A 22527-nucleotide genomic window follows, 5' to 3' on the forward strand; every position below is an offset into this window, starting at 1 on the left:
GTCAGATGAATATATAGGATGAAAAGGAGAATCCAAAAACTAAATTACTAAATAAGCAAAACCAAACCAAACCAAACTCTACATGAATAGTGTTCTCTTTACAGTTTATGACTCTTAATTCGGGATAGAGTCAGGGTGACTGGATGGAGTTGAGCTTTTACTGGCTGGCTGCCCTTCCTGATGCCACACAGAGTTCACAGCAGATTTTTTTTTTCCTTTGCATCCTAGGAGAAACATCTGCTGCTATCTAGGATTGAACTCTTAGCCTTCTGAGTGGGTGGTGAGCATCTTCACCACTAGGCTGCCACCACACTCACTGTTCTCTTTACAGCGAATATAAGAAAATGTTAACACTAGCCTAGTTCCAAGCAATAGAAAGAAGTGGATGATTCATGCAATGTTCCTTTCTTCATCAATACTATATATCAAAACCAATTAAATATTTAGAATGTTAAACAAGTTCTGAAGATCACTGCTATGCCAATTCTGAAGATATGGTTTTCTTTATTTTTATAACTGGCAACAAGCAGGAGTAGGGTCTGATGCACTTCTTTTATTCTTCTTGTAAATTTCATCTCTTTTTTGAAACTGGTACATATTTGAATGCTTACCTGTAAAAGTTGCTGTTGAGTTTTTATCATCTCTTTGCACTGCTGAATTTCCAGCTGCAGTCCTTCGACTTCCAGTTCATGCTCATGTCGTGAGACTGTATCTTTGTCATTCAGAGAGCCAGAATATACATGTGATACTACAAGTTTGAAAAAGTGCTTGATTATTTTTGGTGCATTTAGTTACACTGCATTGTATGTATTCAATTAATCAGTAATTTACAAAGTATATTGCATATTTATCAGCTCTGACATATCCCTTCTTTGATATGTAGTATAGATAGTCCTTGATTTACAATCATTAATTAGTAACTGAAGTTACAACAGTACTGAAAAAAGTGACTTATGACCAGTTTCAACTATTACAATACCCATGGTCACATAGTAAAAATTTGGACACTTGGCAACTGGCTTGTATTTATGACAGCTGCAGGGTCCTAGGATCACATGATCACTTTCTACAAAGTCAATGGGGAACCCACTCACTTAACAACCGTGTTACTAATTTAGCATTTGCAGTGATTCACTTAACAACTGTGGCAAGAAAGATCGTAAAATGAGGAAAAAGTCAGTTAACAACTGTTTTACTTAGCAATGGAAAAATTGGGCTCAATTATGATCTCAAGTCGAGGGCTACCCACAAGTTCTTGCTTGCAGGCAAATTGTATTTCTTGCAGATCATAATAGTGCACCATTATTGCTACTTTGTCATGCCATTGTTTGTAGTCAGTTACAGGTAGAAGTAAAGGTAAGTGCAGGCAGTCCTTGGGTTATGAGAGCAATTGGAATTGCCATTGGTAAAAAACATGGTTGTACAGTGCAATGTCACATGACTGCACTGCTTAGCGATGGGAGTTCTGGGAGTCCCGTTGTTGCCATTAAGTGAGAACCTCATGGGTTGTTAAGCAAGGACCTCAAATGACCACAACTTCCGATTTCTTGCCAGCTTTGCCATGACTTTGCTTGTGGGAAGCTGGCAGGGAATTCTGGAAATTGCAATCACATGACCACAGTTTGTTAAGACATCATAATGGTAAACTGGGCACTGAGCACCCAGATTGTGATCATGTGACCAAGTGGATGTTGTAACAGTTGGAATTCCAAGGACCAGTTATAACAACCACTTGTTGAGCGCAGCTATAAATTTGTAAGGTACTGAACAAATGGTTGTAAAGGACCACCTGTGTAGACAACTGATTGCATTAATTTGTATTACTGAATTTGGTTTTAGCAAACACTATATAATAGAATTCCATATAAAACATATTTTCATTAAATCTATTTAATCCTCTCAACTGACAAGCCATTAAATTGCTTTTTAATTGTTTATAATCTCTGGGATTTCATGACTTTTATTTAGATCCTTTAGATTAACATGGCTGTTTGAAAATAATTATGTAAAAATCCAAAAAATTATTGGTAAGGCTTTGTCTTAAATGAGTAGAATTAGACATGATTGCCTAGAGAAGAAAGGAATAAAAGAAAATATATGCACTAATATCAATGGGTTCATTAAGGACTTCCAGCTATAAAAAGTGTAATTTCTTTGAAATGTTAAGCAAAATCAAACAGTAACCATTCATGGTTATAAATATAATGTAGAAAAAAACATAAGCATACGCTATGCTTATGTTTAATACTCTAAATCAAAATTAAACCGATCTTAAAAGTTATATCATTTCTCTGCATTCGCCTATTCAGCTGCCCCATTGGTAGCAGGATGTTTGTCACAACGTTCAGTTTAACTGACATAAATTCTTGGAAAGAAGATAATGGGAATATTGTCAAAACCTTAAGTAATTATAAAAAGAAGCAATTTCTCAAAATAGAAGTGTTTAAAACAGAAAAGTCACTATATGCTTAAGAATACAGAAAATACATAGTGTTTCATGATTTTTCTATTTTAATAATATTTTATAACTATATTGTATAGTTATATATCTGAAACACAATTTTCTTCCAGGCTTTTTATTACGCTAATGAACACGTTATGTTTCTATGGCTAAAAACATTTTTGGTGTTCACAAGATCCAGATCAAACCATATTAGCCTTCTGCCTAACCAGAAATCAAATAATTGTTGTAAGGAAAATAGGCGTCACCTTGGTTATCCAGATTTTCAACATGATTTTTCAGCATTCTCCACTGTTTTCGAATGCTATTAGCAAGCTGTTCACGCACTGTTTCACAAGAAAGTTCCCACACGTCTTCTTTATTTGCTTCTCCAGAGTCTTCCTCCAAGTCTGAGAGAATCTGAAAAGATATATAAATATGCATTTTAAAAATGGATATTTAAAAGCAAGAAGATCCAAAACTATTCATTCTGATAATAGTTTTTTTTAACTTTTAATAAATTTCATTAGTTAAAAAGTACAAACGAACATACATACATACGATACAACATACAAAACAAACAAACATCAAGTCTTACGACTTGCTCTTAAAGTTGTCACATCGGTAGACTATTTTTCCCTTATTTATCTATATATCTGTATATTTACGTATTTACATGTGAAGCATTAATGTACGTTCCATGTTTAAATTGTTACACTCCTTAATTGGTACTCAAAATTTTGTCTCAAAATTGATCTTATTCTTTAGTGTCCCTACAAATGTATTTCTAACTTTTTCTCCAACCAGTTATACCATTTTTGTCATGCTAAGTAGTACTCTGTGTCATCTTTCTCTTGTACCTCTTTTGTAAGTTTATCCATTTCTGCGCATTCTGTGATTTTAGTGATTATTTTGTTTTCTGTCGGTATGTATTCATGTTTCCAGTTTTGGGCAAAGAGTATACGAGCTGCAGTTAAGATATGGATAATTAAGTATTTTATCTCTTTCTCATACTGTGCTGTGATTATTCCAAGCAGAAAGGTTTCTGGCTTCATTTCCAACTTCTGATTTGTAATTTCTTCTATCATTTTCCTTATTTCCTGCCAATATTGTTTCGCCTTTCGACATGACCACTATAGATGGTAATATGTTCCTTTTTGTGCGTTACACTTCCAGCAAATTGGAGAGATGTTTGGAAACATTTTTGCTAGGCGCGCTGGTGGGAGGTGCCATCGATAGAACATTTTGAATAGATTTTCCTTATAGGGTATAGACATTGTCAGTTTATAATTTACAGTCCATAATTTTTCCCATTTGTCCAATTCGATACTATACCCAAAATTTTTTGCCCAAATTATGTTTTCTTTAACCACTTCTTCCTCTAATTTATATTTTAATAAGTAATTATATATTTTGTTTATCATTTTCTCGTCCTTTCCTTGTAAAATTTTATCCAATTCATTTGGTTCATTTTGGAATCCAAATTGTACCCGATCTGTTTTATACCTTGATTCTATTTGTAAATATGGCCACCAATCAATGTCTATACCCTGTTCTTTCAATTCTTGTCTCGATTGTAATTCTCCTCTATTGTTCAGTAGTTCTTTGTAGTTTCTCATTTTCTCCGTGTCCATAGCGTTAGGATAAATCAGCGCCTCCATGGTGGATAACCATCTTGGAATTTTATTATAATGTATTTTTCTAATCTCTTGCCATGTTCTATGTAATGATCCTCTAATAATGTGTTGTTGGAAGTATCCGTGATGTTTATCTCTTCCCTCCCACAAAAATGCATGCCAGCCTCGTTGTAGGTCAAATCCCTCTAGAAATAGTGTTCTCTTATTTTTAAGATCTATCCAGTCTCTTATCCAATTTAATGATACTGTCTTATAGTACAGATCCCAGTCCGGTAACCCTAATCCTCCTTTCTCCTGGGTATCTTGCAAGCATTTTGTTTTAATTCTGGCCTTCTTCCCCTGCCAAATATACTTTGCTATCATTTTTATCGAAGTTTTGAAAAAATCCTTTCCTGGCCAAATCGGAATTACTTGGAAGAGGTATAGCAGTCTGGGTAATATATTCATTTTAATGGATGCAATTTTTCCTAAAAATGAGTTGTAGTTTGCTCCATATTTCCAGATCTTTTTAAATCTGTTTTGTTAATTTAGTATAGTTATCCTCTCTAATTGATGTTGCTTTGTTGGTGAGCCAAATTCCCAAATCATTTACTTTCTTTACCATTTGTATTCCTAATTTATCCTCTAATTCTTTCTCCTGTGCATTTGTCAAGTTCTTCGTTAATGTTTTTGTTTTTTGTTTATTGATTTTGAGACCCGCCACTGATCAATATTCCTCTATTTTCCCTAACAGTTTAGTTCCTGTTATTTCTGGTTGTTCCAAGATAAACACCGTATCATCAGCAAAGGCTTGCAATTTATACTCCTCTTTTTTTATTCTCTGACCTTTTATTCCTTTGTCTTTCCTAATTTCATTTAATAAGATTTCTAGGGATATTAAACAATAATGGGGATAGAGGACATTCTTGCCTCACTCCCTTTGATATCTCAAGTTTTTCTGTCATATCCCCGTTGATCATAATTTTTGCCGTTTGGGAGGAGTATATTTTCCTAATCATGTTTAAAAATTTATCGCCAAATTCCATCACCTCCAATTGTAATATAAGAAAATTCCAATTTAAGTTTTTTTTTTTTGAAAAAAGTTTTTATTATTTTTTATAATCAAACAAATAACATTTTCCCTTGTATATTTAAACATTTATAAACCCACCCTTCCACCCACCCTTCCCACCCCCCTCCCCCGACTTCCCAGAAGAAAAACAGGGTATAAGTTTTATCAAACATATGCTAAAATATGCTAAGTTAATGCAAGACTATAACTCCCTAGACCCCTTAACTCCCCTTCTACAAATTATTCATCAACCTCCCTTTAAACTCAAAATAACATATAAGAAATTCTTGGTTCATTTTCTTAATCATTTTACTCTCCCTCCTACTTTTATTCTCAAAATTCAAATATTTTTTCTTAAACCTTAATTAATCATTAATTGAATTCTTAATTCATTTACTTAATCATTGTAATTAGTCTTCCTTTCTTTCTATATTTTTTCCAATCTTTCTTCCTCCCTCTTACTTTTATTTTAAGGAGGTTTTGATTTTCAACTGGAGGTTGATGTATCTTTAAAACTTGCCCTTTTCTTGGAATCATTTCCTCTGATTTGGAGCCCCCATATAGACTCTTCTTGCTTATATAATCAGTCAGTTCATAGAACGAAGAGTTAACTCGATGAGTTGCAAAAAAAAGTCCAGTTGTTGCATTTCAATTAATTGTGTGAAAGCCTCTGCCAAATCTTCCGAAACCTCGTAGGGCTGATCAGTTTCTTCTTCTTTCTGCTCCAAATTATATTTTTGAAAAGTTCTGTCAGTTAATTCCACAAGGGCAGGAAGAGAGTTTGAAGATTCTTGAGAATCAGCCAAATCCAGCTTCTCTGTTTTAATCAAAATGTCTCCTTCATTGTCATTGTGCTTTCCTTCAAAAACATCCTCATTTGCTTTTATATCCTCCACCAGCTCTATAAATTTTCATTCCATGATTGCTGTAAAGTTATTAATAATTGCCATTTGATTATTCATGGCTTTCTTTATAAATTCTGTAAGGTCTCTGAAAAAATCCTCTTGGCTCTGTGAATCAGTTCTCTGTGTCATTTCTGACGCCATTAGAGAGCTTCCACCACTTTCAGAAACTCCTTGCTTGGAAGCCATATTATTTTAAGAAAATTTTTCTTTTCAAAGCCAAAACATCTCTCAAGCAACTTTCTCAAATTTATTTGTAGTTTATCAAGCAAGATAGTCTTTTCTACACCCAGCTCTCAAATCCCAGCAGCTTAAGTCCAGTCTCTAAGCACAAATCTATTAACAAGCACTTAACTTTCACTTTCACTCCAGCCATAATGAAGACGCCATTTCCTCCTTCAGTTCAGCAAAATCAAGTAGAAACAATGTATCCCAGGAATTAAGCAACATACTTGCAAAGGCTTGTTCTCCTGCTTCCGTTCTGCCTGCTTTTGGAATCAATTAGTCTCCTTGTTGACAGCAGAGTTGGTCGCTGGCGTCTAGCTCCGTTTAAAACGGAGTCGCCATGGATCCGGAGCTTCAGTGGGCTGAACGGGGAGCTCTCACCCTCCAAGCCCCTGGAGTTGCTCCAGGGGTTCCCGGGGAGCTCTACCCTTGCCCACCGGCTCTCCTCTCCTTCTTCTCCCGAAGGAGAGGTTTTCAAGCCGTCTGACAGCTGATTAGCGCTGTCAGAACGGCTCCAACGGAATCGCGGGGCTGGCGGTCCGAAAAGACCACCCGCAATGCCGGCGGTGCCAACGGAAGACCCCAATTTAAGTTATTGAATGCCTTCTGCGCGTCCAGGAAAATTAAGGCCAGTTGTTTTTCCAATTTTTTCTCATAGTATTCAAAGACGTTAATGATTGTTCTCATATTATTTTTGGTCTGTCTTCTTGGAACAAAACATTTTGGTCTGAGTGGATGTATTTATGAATAATTGTTTTCAGTCTCTGTGTAATGACCAACAGTTTATAATCCACATTTAACAGCGATATTGGTCTGTAGTTTTTGATTTGTGTGGGATCAGTGTCTTCTTTTGGGATGAGTGTAATAATGGTTTCAGCCCAGGAATTGGGAATTTTTGCTTCTAAGAGTATATCGTTGAGAACTTGGAGTAAGAACTCGTCCATTGGGTGCTGACATTTTTTATAAAATTCTGTTGGTATGCCTTCTGGTCCGGGAGTTTTACTGTTTTTTTTTTCCCTTGCTTCCAGCAATTCAGTCATGATAATTGATCTATTTAATGACTCTTTTGTGTATCTCCTCCAGCTTTTGGATATTTGTTTTACGTAAATATTCCTTAATATCCTCTTCCCTGATTTCTTGTTTGTAAAGGTTCTGAAAGAAATTTTTTGCTATAAGTTTTTTGCCTTGATTTATGTAGTATATTTATGTAGTATATTTTTCGTCTTGTAGTTGGTATATGGTCCTCTTCTTTTTTCCTTTTTCAATTTGTACGCTAACCAGCAACCTGTTTTATTTGCATACTCAAAGTGTTTTTGTTTTGCCAGTTTGATTTTCTGTGCAATTTCTGTTTGTGTAATTAAATTAATTTTATGTTTGACAAGTTTTAACTTTCCTTTAATTATTTTATTGTGGAGTTGTTTCTGCAGTTCTAATTCATGTGTTCTGAGTTCTGTTAATAGGTTGTTTCTTGTCTGTTGTTTATCTTTATTTTTCTTTGCTGTATACGCGATGGTAAGGCCTCTTATGTAGGCTTTGGCATTATCCCAGAGGTTTTGGAGTGTTGTCTGTTCTTTGGTGTTTATCTGAAAAAACATATTCATTTCTTTCTCCATCATCTGTGAATATTCCTTGTCCTTAATCATTCCAGTGTCCATCATCCACCTTTTGTTTCCGGTATCCTTTCCATACTATTGTTATTGGACTGTGATCTACCCAGGTATTTGGTGATATTTCAATGACTTTTATCTCTTTCCTAAATTCTGAGGTCGTCCAAGCCATATCTATTCTGGACCACGATTGGTGTGGGCCAGAATAGAATGTATATTGTTTCGCTTGTTTATTCGCCTCTCTCCAAGCATCATGTAATTGTAATTCGTCAGCCATGTCTTTGAATGTATCCGGTAATGTTTTTTTCCTGGTTTTGTTCTTTTTATTGCTCTGATAATCTTTTTCGGTGTCCATGATTGCGTTGAAATCTCCTATGATACAGATATTCTCATATTCCAGATCTTTAATTATGTTATGTATTTTTTTTGAAGAATTCACTTTGGTTTCCATTGGGTGCATGTATCGATATTAATAATATTTTTTTTGACACTGTATTTCTATCATCAAAATCCGTCCATCTGTTTCTTAATGTATACTGCAACTCCTCTCTTTTTCTGATCCACTAATGATGTGTATAGTGTTCCTAATCTTTGGTTTTCTAATAATTTTTAGTGTTGTTTTTTTAATATGGACTTCTTGCAAGATTATGACATCCATCTCCAATTTATGTGATTTTGTAAATGTGTGTGTTCTTTTGGTTGGTGAATTTAGTCCGTTTATGTTAATTGAGGTCATCTTTAGTTCTTGTTCCATTCTTGTTTCATTCTGATAATAATTTTATAGTGTATATTATTCTCCCTGATGGCAAGATAATTCTACTGGTTTCCTTTGTATTTTGTTATGGGTATTTACTGTGTGCATTTTTATTTACAGTACTATTATTAACTTCAAAAAAAAATTAAAATTATGATTATATATTTATTAAATATTATTATATTTATTTATGTAATATATTAAATCAATTACAATCTTGGGAAAGCTCTCTTTCTTGGCTATGTGTTGGTATTCCTCATGTACCACAACTAATCACTTCACTAGCTATAGCTGATTGTCCTACCAAGACACTTGCATCGTTTCTATAATAAGGTTGTTCTTTAGGTCAAAGAACAGTACTAGCTCCACCTACTGCGTAAAGAGGGTAACAACACTGAATTCCTATCCTGCATAGTATATTGAAAGAGAATAAAGGTAATTAAGGGATGTATTAATTAATATAATGGTGGAAGGGACTGAAGGCAGAACAGAACAGCTTTGAAACAAGAATCAAGTGCCCCCGATTAGAATAATTTGTCCACTTAGAGCAAGTTATTTGTGAACTACAATTACTATGAGTTCAGGTTCTCCAACACAAGCCTATCCTTACATCTGTGTAACAGAATATAAAAGTGAAAATGTTACAAAATAATTTACAGTTTGAAAAATATTTTTGAACCTGCACAGAATTCTAAAGCCTTAACTGGTTTATATTCTTTCCTCTTAAAAGACTAATGGTCTGGAAACCATATAGAAACTTTTCTATTCCTCTCTTATGTTTTTACATAGGAAAAAAAAATCCATATATTTACTAAAGAATTTCTATGGTTGTCCGACTCAAAAGAGAGTCACTATGAGTAGCCTGCAAGGGGAAAAAACAGCCCAAAATAGAAACAGCAATCAATAATAATCAATCATAGATGCTCTGACTCAGATTCACATCCTCAGTAAAAGATAGAGTATTGGATATAGAAAGAAAACATTTTATGAACCTTACAACATATGGGGACTTGAACTTCTCAATTGTGGAACTTAAAATCACATGATGTTAGTGTTTTATTACTGTTCTTAAGTGAAAAAATTATGCAATTTAAAGAACATTTATTGTTTTTATCCCTCCTAGATTTTTGTTTTTATATTTTTTATCTTTCTATGTAATTTTATTTCTGTATTTTTTAAATGCCTTTAAATTCCTTGTAGCCCACCCCCCTTATGCTGGTCTTTGACCATAATGGAGGTTTATTTGATTTGATGATTCTTAAAGTATTTCTTTACATTTTAATGATTAATTATATTTAAATATTATACATTAAATATTTTATTTTTATTCTTAGTTTTATCTTCAATAGTTTTGTTCCCAAAAAAATGGTACAGAAAATCCCCAAAAGGTTCAGATGTGCCCAAAATATAACCAGTGAATTCAATTCCATCCCTTTAAAACCAAACCAAAATCACACATGACTGAAGCACAGGTAGTCTTCAATTTACGACCACAATTGAACCCAAAATTTCTGTTGCTAAGTGAGATGGTTGTTGTGAATTTTGCTCCTTTTACGACCTTTCTTGCCACAGTTGTTAAGTGAATCACTGCAGTGGTTAAGTTAGTAACCCAATTGCTAAATGAATCTGACTTCCCCATTGACTCTGCTTGTCAGAAGGTCCCAAAAGGTGATTACACATGAGCCTGGGGTGCAGCAACTGCCATAAACATGAACCAATTATCAAGCATCCAAATTTTGATTACATGACCATGGGGATGCTGCAAGGGTTGTGTGAAAAATGGTTATAAGTCACTTTTTTCAGTGACATTGTAACTTCAAACAGTCACTAAATGAACTGTTGTAAGTCGAGGAATACCTGTAACAGTTTCACAAGATTTAGCAACGCAGTTTTGTTTTAAACATATGCTACATACACACTTACAGGCCCAGTGTTATCTTCAATCTTCTCTTTAGGCATCTGCTTCTGTGATGGAAGCAAAGAAATTATCTCCTTCTTCATTTGTTGAAGTAACTTTTTCAGTTCAGCATTTTCAACTAGGAGCTGTTTCTGCCGCTGTTCATACTCATTTAAGAGAGTTTTGAACATTTCTTCTTCATTTCTGGAAAAAAAAAAACCTCTTAAAGTATTTTAATATGAAATACAGTAGCAAGCAAAAAAGAACATTTTACTGTCCAACTCACTTAGCTTCTGTTTTCCCAGTTCTCCAGGCACCTCTCTTGCCATCAATTCTGCCGACATAATTTAAAATATCGATAGCTATAACAAGGAAAATAATTTTAAAAAGCAATGTGTTAGAGATCTTTAATAAAAACTGACTTGTCACTTGAGGAAGAGCTGAGCTGACTGACTGCTATATTTCAAAATTTGTAACCCAAAATTAAACCAAAATCACATCTCCTCTCTACATACTTTCATTACTCGTCTTCTCAGAACCTTCCTCCGTTTCATAGATGAAACTTTTTTTAATTTAAACTAAACCAATGTACTTTCATTTAGAAAAAAAAGTTCTACACACAGTGATATTATGTGTAATTGATGGCCAAGTAAGTAAATGTAAAAAGTCATTTTGTTTCAGATGGATTAGGTTTGGAATCAAGCTAACACACAGCATCTAAGATGAACGATACTATAGGATCTATTCTATATTGGAGTTTATCATACATTTTGTTCTGGATATCTATTTATCCTTAATAAGTAACTTCCTTGGTACACATTCCCAAAAGAAGAACTTTTCCAACTTTTATCCATCAGTGTATTTTAGCTACTTTTTCCATGCTTCTAATAGATCACTCAATGTCACATTAAAATACGAAGCAGAAGCAAACATCTATATCACCATTTTTACCATAATAAATGGTTATACCTATTTTTTTATCCTTTTTACTCATCAGGAGTTGATGAAACCGCTCTTTTAGTTTGTTATATTCTCGTTCTTTCCTCTTCATGTCATGATTATACTGGGATGCCCGACTTGCCACAATATTCTGTAGCTTCTGAATCTAAAATGCATACATTTAAAGAAACATGCATGTTTTAGAAATCCCAAGTAATTCACATTTATATCAGAGGTTTAACCACAAATGAATATCCACTAAGAGATAGTAATAATTCTTTAAGAGTGTCATCAAGGCAGGATAGTTTCAGTAATTTTTGTAGGCTGCTTCAGGTCAGGAAGTCATTTGTAATTATCTGGAATGCCGTCATTCTCATACAAACAACGCTGGAATTCTTTTATCTATATGCTTGCTGTTGTCTCTTCCAGATAGCACTTCCAGATAGATATCAGATACAACATTTCACAGAATTCATTAGATGCTAAATATCACAGATTTTCTTCCCTCATCTTCTTGGCCAAATTGAAATGACAGTTCTTTATAGACTGGTGTAAAATCCCCCCAAAATATGCTTTGCAGAACTTTGTGAAGGGAATAAAGCACTTCACCTCAATTGTTGAAATTGCCTTGCTTTCTAAAGTCAGAGACAGTTTCTGAAACATCTATGAGTGGCAAAGGGTATAGCTGCTTCTCCATTTAAGAGAAATATTTTGTTTTCACTCAGATATGATGCCACACAACTCTTCTGAAGGTTTTGCACACATTGTTTCTTGTATTTCTTTGGAAACATGATTAATTCTACCGAGTTTTCCCAAAAATAAGACCCGGTCTTATTTTTTTTTGAACCCTGAAATAAGCACTTGGCCTTATTTTCGAGGAGGTCTTATTATTTTGGGGCGCGTGGAGCAAGATGGGGCTCATTTTGTCATCTTACCTGATTTCCAGCTTTGTCTCCCTAACCCCAACCAGAAGAAATAGTGGGGACCAGCTGCGCATGCCTTTAAATATTTTCGGGGAGGGCTTATTTGGGGAGGGGAGCTTATTTTAGCACATGCACACAAAAGCCCAATTGGGCTTATTATCCGGGGAGGTCTTATTTTTCAGGGAAACAGGGTAGCACAGAGACTAGAGTTACACATCGAATTAAGCAATGGTTTGTTAAGCAAAGATCACTAAATATACCATGAATGGTGGAGAGCAGCTATTCATTTGTACGGCCTCAGTATCAGAGAATACGAAGTTGCAGGACAAATAATATAATGTAATGTAAAAATGTAATCACAATGGCTGCTACAAACTGAACTGCAATAATTCCATAGGGTGACATAGTTCTAAAATGAATGACTAGGAATATTTACAAAACCCACCAAGTCCAGTGATTTTGCCACAGACATACAAGGTTAACTAACCTCGTCTTTTTCATTCTTCAGTAACTGGTGAAGATTCCTGTTCTTACACTGAAGTTGCCTATCCCTTTCCTGATGTCCAACAATTTCTCTTCTAGAGGATTCCAGCTGCTCCTAATAAAAAGCAAAATCATTTAAATGTTTAAAATTTACTACTGGTATATGAGAAATATCTCAAGATTTTAAACCAACGGGAAACAAAGGCCTATTTTTTTTTTAAAAAAGAAAATTGAGGAAAATTGAGATATATTGTATACTACACACAGAGTTAATGTATTACTTTATAAAATGTCTTATGCATACAGGTAGTCCTCTACTTATGACTGGTCGCTTTCAAAGTTATGATAGACCCATCCAAAAGGCACTTACAACCCAGTTCCTAAGTTCTGTGAGCCAGGCACACCCCCTTGTCACAGCATTTTGGGTACTTAGCAACCAACTTTCATTTATAGCTGTTTGCAGTGTCCAGAGTCCTGTGATCGCAATTTATGTTTTTTCTGAAAACTAGCTTTTACTTCCGATCTTCAGCAAAAATACCCCATAGCAAAGAATGAGTTCACTTTATAATTGTTGCAAACAAACAGTTCGTTCACTTGGGTCAGTTTTGTCATGACCAGTTTTATGACTGTCACAACTTATGACTCTAGTTTATAAGTCAAGACTACCTGTAACTATTTGGAGTATAAAACTGAAAGTACAGCTTACTCACTGGCAACTATTTACTTTAAAATATTTTTAACTGTTACTGCTGTTTGTTCTTTCAGTTAGTTCAATTTAAAACAGTCCTTTTTAATAATTTAAACAATACAGTCAAAAGACGAACAGAGGTAGATGCAAGCATTTCGTATTGCATTGAATTAATGCTCTTGCTAGATCTTATATTTAAGGCTGATTTTAACTGTGTTATTGTAATGTAGATACTGATGAGTCAATACGAAATGCTTGCTTCCTCTGTTCGTCTTTTGACTGTATTGTTTAAATTAGATCATTTTGTATGCTGCACCTCTTTTAAGAGCTCAAGACAGCATAAAGTACAATGTCCCCTCTAAACTGTGCCTCTGCAGGCTCAGGCTATGCAGCAGACATCAAACACCTCTGCCCAAGATTCAATTTTCCAAAAAAAAAAAAAAAAACCCTGACCCAGAAATCCACAAACATGAACAGATAGTGGGGGAAGAAAGCAAGTCAATGAGGAAAGGGACACTGTGGGAACCAGTGGTGTCTAAGCTGTCAAAAGAGATGGTCCAATGCACTGCAATACCTCTACACATTCTTGAAGTTTTAGAAGTAAAAAGAGTACAGGTAGTTTTTGATTTGCAAGAGACTAACTCCCAGTTCAACAAGCCCTAGAGAAAGAATTTTCCTTTGCCAGCAACTCCAGAAACATGGAGAATGGAAGCCAAAAAGCTACTCCAGGCAATGTTTCCTTTAAGCCACCTCCTAGCCCAGGGCTGCCCAGGTGAAGCCTAATAGCTGCTCAGAACACATAATTGCACTAGTAATAAATTCAGACTTACATACTGCTTCACAGTGCTTTACAGCCCCTCTCTAAGTGGTTTACAGAATCAGCATATTGCTCCCAACAATCTGTGTCCTCATTTTACTGACCTCAGAAGGATGGAAGGCCAAATCAACCTTGAACCAGTGAGGATTGAACTCCTGGCAATGAGCTGAATTGGCCTGCAATACTATGGCTCTTGACTTCCGCATCTATTTCTCTGCCTTAGAAGAAACATTGACACCATTCCTTCCTCCCATTCTCCCCTCCCCCAAACATCCCTGTGAGATTGAGTAAGAGTGTTCAGTCTCCCAGTGAGCTTCCACAGTGGGGAGAGGAATGGAATGCATCTCCCTCATACTAGTCCAACCACTATACTCCATACCATGCTGGCTCTCTTCCAAGTAGAACTACAAGTTGCTCATATTTTCTCTTTAGAAAAAACAAGGAGCAAGCAAAAACACAATACTAATCAACAGTGTTCAAAGAAAGAAAATGAAATAATCTGGCATTTGTTTTCAATTCACAAGGTGAAAGAAAGGCAAGGGTCAGAATACACATTCTGCCTTGTGAAACTTTCCTCCTGTTTCTATATCTGCATTGCTATTATAACCAGCAATGTCTACTACCTCTAATCTTTTTTAAACAAATCATTTCCATGGAATTTTGAAAATTAAGGGTTTGACAATACTGAGAGAAACATCTTGACCCTTTCACCTGATCACAATTTCTCTGCCTCTAACCCTGTCTATTCACCTTAGGGATGCATTACTAATTGGCTGGAATTAAGTTGCAATTTAACTACCTCATTTAGAGTCAATCTTTGGCTATTAAAAAACCAAATATTAGCTATTATATATTCACTATTATCATGATAATATATATTAGTATTGAATATTATGTTCAATATTCCTATATTATATTAATATAAACATACATATATATTAATATATTCAATGGAGCGAGGTGGCTCATGTGATTAGGATGCGGAGTTGGAAGTCAGCAAGCCCGCATTCAAGACCAGACTGCTGCTGCGTGGTGGGATGAGCTCTCATCATTTGCTCCAGCAACATGATGGGCACATGAAAGGGGTTGCCACAGGCATCCCATGGGCAACAGTGATGTCACTGGCTAATCCCCTCAACCCAGAAGTGTCTCCAACATGAAAGGGTATATTCAATAAAGAAAAACCATGGAACATACACAAATGCAAACTCCAGCATTTAGTAGTAGTTTTGGAAGCACTATACTAGAATAATTGATCGCCAGAAGTCAAACATGACTTGATGGCCCATAATCAGTCAATATAATCATCACACGGATTATTACATTTTTTCTACATGTATCTAAGCAAGTGTTTATCAGTATAAATGAGGTATACACTATTTTACACTTAGGTTTCTGCATTTATTAAACATTTATAAATCCTAATAAAATCAGATCTCCCCACCAAATAATAGAATAATAATTCTATTATTATTCTTTACTTCTAGTTATAGAAATAAAAAGAGTACAGGTAGTTCCTGAGTTACATCTACCCCTGGGATCAGCATTTCTGTTGCTAAGCAAAGTGTTTGTTAAATGATCCATGTCCAGTTTTATGATCTTTTTATAAACAAAGTAGTTATTAAGTGAATCATACAGTCATTAAGTGGATCCAGCTTCCCCCATGGACTTTGTTAGATGCTGGCTGAAAAGATCACAGATGACAATCACATGACCCTAGGATGCTGCAACCATTATAAATACTTGCTGGTTGCTAAGCACCCACATTCTGATCATGTGACCATGGGGAAACTGTGACAGTCTTAAGTGTGAGGATTGGTCACACATCCCTTTTTTCAGTGCCATGGCAATTCAAATTATCAGTAAAAAAATGGCTGTAAGTCAAGGACAATCTGTAATAACATTTCTCCGACACTGCAAAAAGTTCATAGGCAAGTATTATTTTTAGAATCTTTCTAGAAATAATCTAATTTAAAACATTCAGCTGAGCTCCGGTTTTTAACTGTTGAACATTTTCAAAGACAACAAATACCCTGGTCTAATTTCTGTGTGCAAAAGATTGACTTGCACAGATTAAAAAGGATCAAAGATGACATAGCATTTATGTTCAAATATCTCTTCACAAATTTGATGTGTTAATACCTTTAGAAAATAAGAGCATGTTTACATATTAAAAAGGGGTATCGTAATATAGAATGTTACCTTTAATTTAATGTAGCAGTTTTGCAGATGGTCCATATCGCTGCCCAGTTTCAGATGCTGGGTTTCTGTTTCTTCCTGAGCACGTAGAGTTTTACGCTGCATCAGCAGTAGCTCATTCATACAGTTTAATACAGAAACTATGCTTACTTCTTTGCCTCTGGGATCAGCATAAAGTGATGGGAAGCCAAGCGTGGTCAATTCCTACCACAACAGATAAGAGTATTTTTAAATCAATCTCAGACGGTGGTGAAATCTGAGCCATATTATCAATTTCTAGGACTGAGGCTGCAAGGGTGGGTATCCCTCAGGAAAGCCTCTTGGTAATAAATTATGTTTTACCTTGTTAAGATAGGAGAGGCTCTGTTCAATATTCTCTTCTGTGCAGAGGACACTGAAAAAGCTGTGCATGCTTTTAGACAGAGGCAGTGCTGAGTTTTGCACTTGAGGCACACTTAAACTTGAGGGAGACATATTTCTGGATGAGGTATACCAAGTAATATTATTATCTGGGAAAGGAAAAAGTTCAAACAGTCATAAACCTATAAAGAATAATCATGATTTAAGAGAGCAACAGTTTGAGAGTTAGACTTGGCTCTCAAACTTGGCTTGAAAGTATTTTGATTATCCTTTAAGGTAAAAAAGATTATTCAAAATACCTTCAAGCCAAGTCTGAGAGCCATGATTGTTCAAATTACAGAAAGATGAAGGAAGGGATATATAATTAATATACCAATCTTTATTAAGAAAGCTATTATCGAAACCATTCTACAACATCTGTGGCAATACCTCTTCAATAGAGAAACCTGCATTTGATTAAATAATTATGCTAGCATTCCAATTCATATGTCAATGTGCTGTTTCTTCCAGTTATATGCTTTTCCATACTGTAATACTTTAGCACGACACATGGAAAATATTAAATTTACCACTGGCTATTAAATGAAAATATATGAAAATCTGTAACAGGTCTGCCAAGCCTGGGTTTACAGCAAAGTGAATTATAAGCCACAATATCATTCTGCATTCACATTTGAAATGTTACATATTTTATGCACAGATGTCCAGAGTACTAGCTTATGAATGGCTAAAATATGTGAATGCTATTAAATCTCTTGCATTAAACCCAGGACCTATGCGGTGTTTTGGATTCAATTCCAAAAAGGTATTTTGGAGTTTAAGAGATTTAAAGTCTTCTCCTGTCCAGTTCTGACTGAGTCAAGGGGGCAGTGCTCATCTCTAATTTTCAGCCAAGGGAACCTGCATTGATGAGCGACGTTTCCATCATCATGCGGTCAACATGAAAATACGGAACGTGGTAACCTACCCCCTGAAGCAGTAGCTATTTACCTATTTGGATTCACATACTTTCAAACTGCTAGGCTGGCAGGAGCTGGGGTAAGTATTGGGAGCTCACCCTTTTCGTGAAGCACTCAGGTCTCAAACCCAGGCTGTGAGCTTTCCAGTTGACAAGCTCAGCATCTTAACAACTGAGCCACTGTGCCCCCTCATTTTGGAGTACACATTGGCATTAACATACATCAGTCAGCAATTTCAAGTAGCTGATGGTTTCTCCCAGGATTATTTGTTTGATCCCCACATTTTCTTCAGCAACTGAATACACAATACTGCCCACCCGTGTCCTATTCTTTATTTCACCCCATCTGATTCAGATGTCCTGAGAGAATCTGCTTGTGACAAAAATACCACCCCTTTCCTGAGATGAGGAGAGGGATAGAGGCTCATAGGTAGTGGTGGTGCTTCTGTCTTTATAGTCTTTTACTGTGGGTATTTTACTGCATCACTATTCAATTCACTGTATATGAATTGCCAAGACTACAAATCAAATAAATATTCTGAAATTTCCACATCACTTGGTTTACCTGAAGACAGATCTGCCACTGTTACACTGCTCCAATCTCCCATAGCAACTAACACATCTAGGAAGCTTCATTAATCAGCAGAGGACCATTATGATCACTGTGGGTTATGCCTCCTATGTCAGCATTGCCTAAAATAGCAAAAAAACTAATTTAAATTAATGAAACTATTTAAACCAAACCTGAGCATAAGCAGACCTAGAAGACATCCTGCTTGGTAAAAGCACACTTTCCATTTTCCATTTTATATTTATATAGTTACCCATCTGACAAAGAATTTGAATTCATACTCCCCAATGCTTGCAAATACCAATAAATAGGATATTTTGCTCAAATATAAGGCAAATAATGAACTTATCATCAATGTGAATTTTAAAAATAACAGAGTTGAAACAAGTGGATAACATTTTTGCTGGGCTGCCAGCGAACTTTTTAATCTTTTATCTGTGGACCAAAGATTATGGAGGCTGCTGTAACAAACTACCAATGTTCCCTGATCTGCGGAAGAAAAATTCAGAGACATCCACCATAGCATGAGCCTATTGATCACAGGATACCTAGCCCTGAATTGGATGTATTGCCTTTACAAGACAGTTTCTGTAAGCAGTATAAGACCTTTTTAAGTTGAAAGTACAACAGTATTTTCATTTTGTTCAACTATTGCAATGCACTGTACATAAGAAACATGCAAGCATAAATATATTAAATGTCATAAAAATTTAATCTTGGAAGTTCCACCTGATTCTTTGAGATTTTACTGCCCTTTTTATGCTCATTACACATTACAAGACAGTTTGGAAATATACATGGAGAAAAGAAATACCGCTACAAATATTTCTGTGGATTGTTTTTCTAACAAATTCACAAACAATATTTTTTTTAAAAAAAATCCTTCATTTTCAAAGGTGGAAAGAAAAATGTAACCACCAAGTCTAAATCAGATTAAATAATGTTGTCACATAATCATTTCTGGTGCCTTGATTTATTCTGCTGCTGTCAAGTCAATTTTACATGGTTTACAATTCCATGCAGCAACAATTACACATGGCAAGAACGTCAGGCACAAACTTCAGAACTCGCTTCTTTATCTAGTTAAATACTCATCAAGATCAGGTTCAAAATAACTAATATCACTAACTATAGCATAGCATTTTAATTCTTGCATGTCAAGATTTGTTTCATTTTATCTCATCCCTAATATTCTTAATATGATAAATTTCTTATCACATTCTTAATATGATAAATGTAAGCAGCACTGCTTGGTCTAGCTATATTAAATCAGTTCTCCATTCTTTGTCAGTACAGCCTGAACAGAAATATATTTTTAGATAATGCAAAATTAATTCTAAATTAGAAAACACCCACTTCTCTACAACTGTTTAGTGGTGTTCAACGTAACTGCTTCGTATTTCTTTTATCAATATTTATACAGATTATAATTTGAGATAAATTCTGTAATCTGAAAGGTTGGTTTAATCAATTTGATTATATATTCTGAAATGTTTCATGTTGTTGAGATTTAATATACATATACATAAGGCGCACTTTAAGCAACACATTCAGATGACCACCAAAAAGAGGTCCTTGTCCAAGATTCATACTCAGTTGTCTTTTTGCAGTAGTGTCATACTGCTCTCCAAAAGACAGCAAAGTATTTTACCAATGATGAAACAACGGATTCAAATCAAAGTATCTAGAATATTGATACTGAATTCTTTTGTAGTCATGTCTAATTTTCATATCTAAGAATGTGTATTTTACTAGTCCCTCAAAAGATGCTGCATAACAAGAAACATCAACTGTTGCAAGAAAAATTCTTGCAACATGAATTTATAGAAGTGTAAATCCTTCAGTAAGCAAGCAATCTACTGTACAGAATGTTCTAAACCAGGTGAAATAAAATCAGTTTTGTGAATGGAAATTTAAGAGACCCCAGAAGCCATTCAAAAGTGCATATAACTTTACATCTAATATTTAAGAATTCTAATATTTTATATTTGCTTTCTAAATATTCTAAATAGGATATCTTTCATGCATGCTTATATATAAATTAAGCACAATGAAAGATGAAGAAGACCTGCACAACCCATGTTTTCCCAACTCGGAGGAAATTAACTTTTCCCAACTTGTGTACTCTGGAATGAATTAGAATGAAGCATCCTCAAAGGGCTCAAAGGTGTTTTTTTTTTTAAACTTACAATTCAAAATATTCTATAAGAACTGCAGAATCATTTTCATTTATTTTTCCAATTCTTGAAACAATTTCTCCCACCCAATTAAAAAGAATAGGTTCCCTCCATCAAGATGCAATATTGTGCAAGAAAAACAACAACAGCTGGTTTTAAGAATTTTGCCACTGTTGAATCGGGTTATTTTCAAAGTGATGCAGATAACTTTGTAATAGACATTATGTTGGGATGGAACAGCCAAAAGTTATAGAGGTCCAATGCCATTCCTTTTTGTAATGATTACAAAGAACCTACCTGAACAGTGCACTTTGGGGAGAAAAAAAACTATACTCACTAACAAATGCAATACAAGTATAACTTCACTGAATGTCATTAGTCATGAAAAATAGTTTAGTCAGCCTTCCCAAATCTCAGCCTTCAGGTGAATTAAACTGATCTCAACCAGCCATATCCGGAAGGCACCAGATTGGGGAAAGTTGATATAATATAAAGGAATACAAAAATATTTTTAAATTTGAATGGAGCAAATACCAAACTGTTCTCTGTGGTGACATGATAGCAGTATTCCAGTATTTTAGGGGCTGCCACAAAGAAGAGGGGGTCAAATTATTCTCCATAGCACAGGAGGGCAGGACAAGAAACAATGGTTGGAAACTAATCAAGGAGAGAAGCAACCTGCAATTAAGGAGGAACTTCCTAACAGTGAGCACAATTAACCAGTTTGCCTCCAGAAATCGTGGGTGCTCCATCACTGGAGGTTTTTAAGAAGAGACTGGACAGTCCACTTGTCTGAAATCGTATAGGTTCTCCTGCTTGAGCAGGGGGCTGGACTAGAAGACCTCCAAGGTCCCTTCCGCCAGCTCATTCATTCTAATCTATTCTGTGCCTCAAACAGAGAGACTCGATGGGGGGGTGAGTGGGGTGGGCTGCAGCATTTGGAGACTGGAGCAACCAGATCTAAAAAAATAAAATAAAAAAATGCGACGTGGGTCATCCTCCCAGGCGACTTCAAGCGATTAAGGTTTATCACCCACAGAACACGCATCACCAGGAGGGCGGCTTCGGACGCCGCGGCTTATCAAAACCTCAAGGCAGAATGCGCGCGCACGCTCCGACCTTGTCGGGTGGGGGTGGGGGGGTCTCCACCGCCTGCCTCCAAATGTCCGTGTCCCCCCCGCCGCCCGCCGTGTTTTCGTCCAGGCTCCCCTTCTCACGTGCACGCTTTGCCTTTTTTTTTTTTTTTGCGCCGAGAAATAAACGTGTGGGGGGGGGGGGGAAGCTGCCTTAAACGGAGAGGGTAACAGCCCTGCAGTGTTTATTTAACAACTTATTCAGAGGCGGGAAGCAGGCTGCGGTCCGCACGTGGGTTTACTCCCCCCCCCCTCTGTCTCACCTCACCCCCCCTCCCCATTTTTCTCCACTCCAACGCGAATGCACGCTCTCTCTCTCCCTCTCTGCAACACGACTACCCGTTTTCCCAGCCTGCACCACCCCACCAGTCATGCTCTCCCCTCAGCATGCAACGGTAGCCGGCGGCCACCCCCCCTAACTATCCTGACGCAAGCGCGCGCCCTGGTTCTTCCCACCGCCGCCGCCGCCGCCGCTGCGGCGTGCAGAGCTCAAGCCCAGACCTGCTCCAGGAGAACCGGGAGGGTGGGACATTCCACCGCCTTCTCTCTCGGGGTTGGGCGGCAGCTGCCCGTCCTTTAGTGGACATGCCTCTTGGCACTTCCCACCTGCTGCACAGAAGGGGCGGGGCGACCGGGCTTCGTCCGGACAAGCCAGCCGAGCTTCAGGTTCCCAACGGCAGCTGCTCGCGCCGCTGCTGCGCCGACCCAGCCTCCCACCCACCCCTCGACTCCGCCAACCGACCTGGCCCCTCCCGCTCGCGCGGCT

At 36.4% G+C, this 22527-nt stretch overlaps 1 protein-coding gene across 5 annotated transcripts in view; it reads right to left on the reverse strand.

The window, feature by feature from the left end:
- Nucleotides 1-22527, reverse strand: part of SSX2IP (SSX family member 2 interacting protein) — a 30994-nt gene that overhangs the window by 8081 nt on the left and 386 nt on the right. For 2 of the 5 annotated variants that reach the window (XM_087889887.1, XM_034437115.3), the window contains exons 1-10: nt 22368-22491; nt 18446-18573; nt 16905-17071; nt 16566-16766; nt 12863-12973; nt 11483-11618; nt 10800-10875; nt 10540-10717; nt 2710-2860; nt 612-748 (exon numbers count right to left, since the gene is read on the reverse strand). In XM_087889887.1, the coding sequence (XP_087746013.1) occupies nt 612-748; nt 2710-2860; nt 10540-10717; nt 10800-10875; nt 11483-11618; nt 12863-12973; nt 16566-16766; nt 16905-17071; nt 18446-18488 (1200 nt within the window). In that variant the 5' untranslated portion in view covers nt 18489-18573; nt 22368-22491. Of the gene's footprint in view, nt 1-611; nt 749-2709; nt 2861-10539; nt 10718-10799; nt 10876-11482; nt 11619-12862; nt 12974-16565; nt 16767-16904; nt 17072-18445; nt 18574-22262; nt 22492-22527 lie in introns of those variants that run through there. The other 3 variants (XM_034437117.3, XM_034437114.3, XM_087889885.1) reach the window with 2 other exon arrangements.

Source organism: Pantherophis guttatus, chromosome 3 (assembly GCF_059756535.1).
Source record: "Pantherophis guttatus breed Tessera chromosome 3, ASM5975653v1, whole genome shotgun sequence".
Classification (NCBI taxonomy): domain Eukaryota; kingdom Metazoa; phylum Chordata; class Lepidosauria; order Squamata; family Colubridae; genus Pantherophis; species Pantherophis guttatus.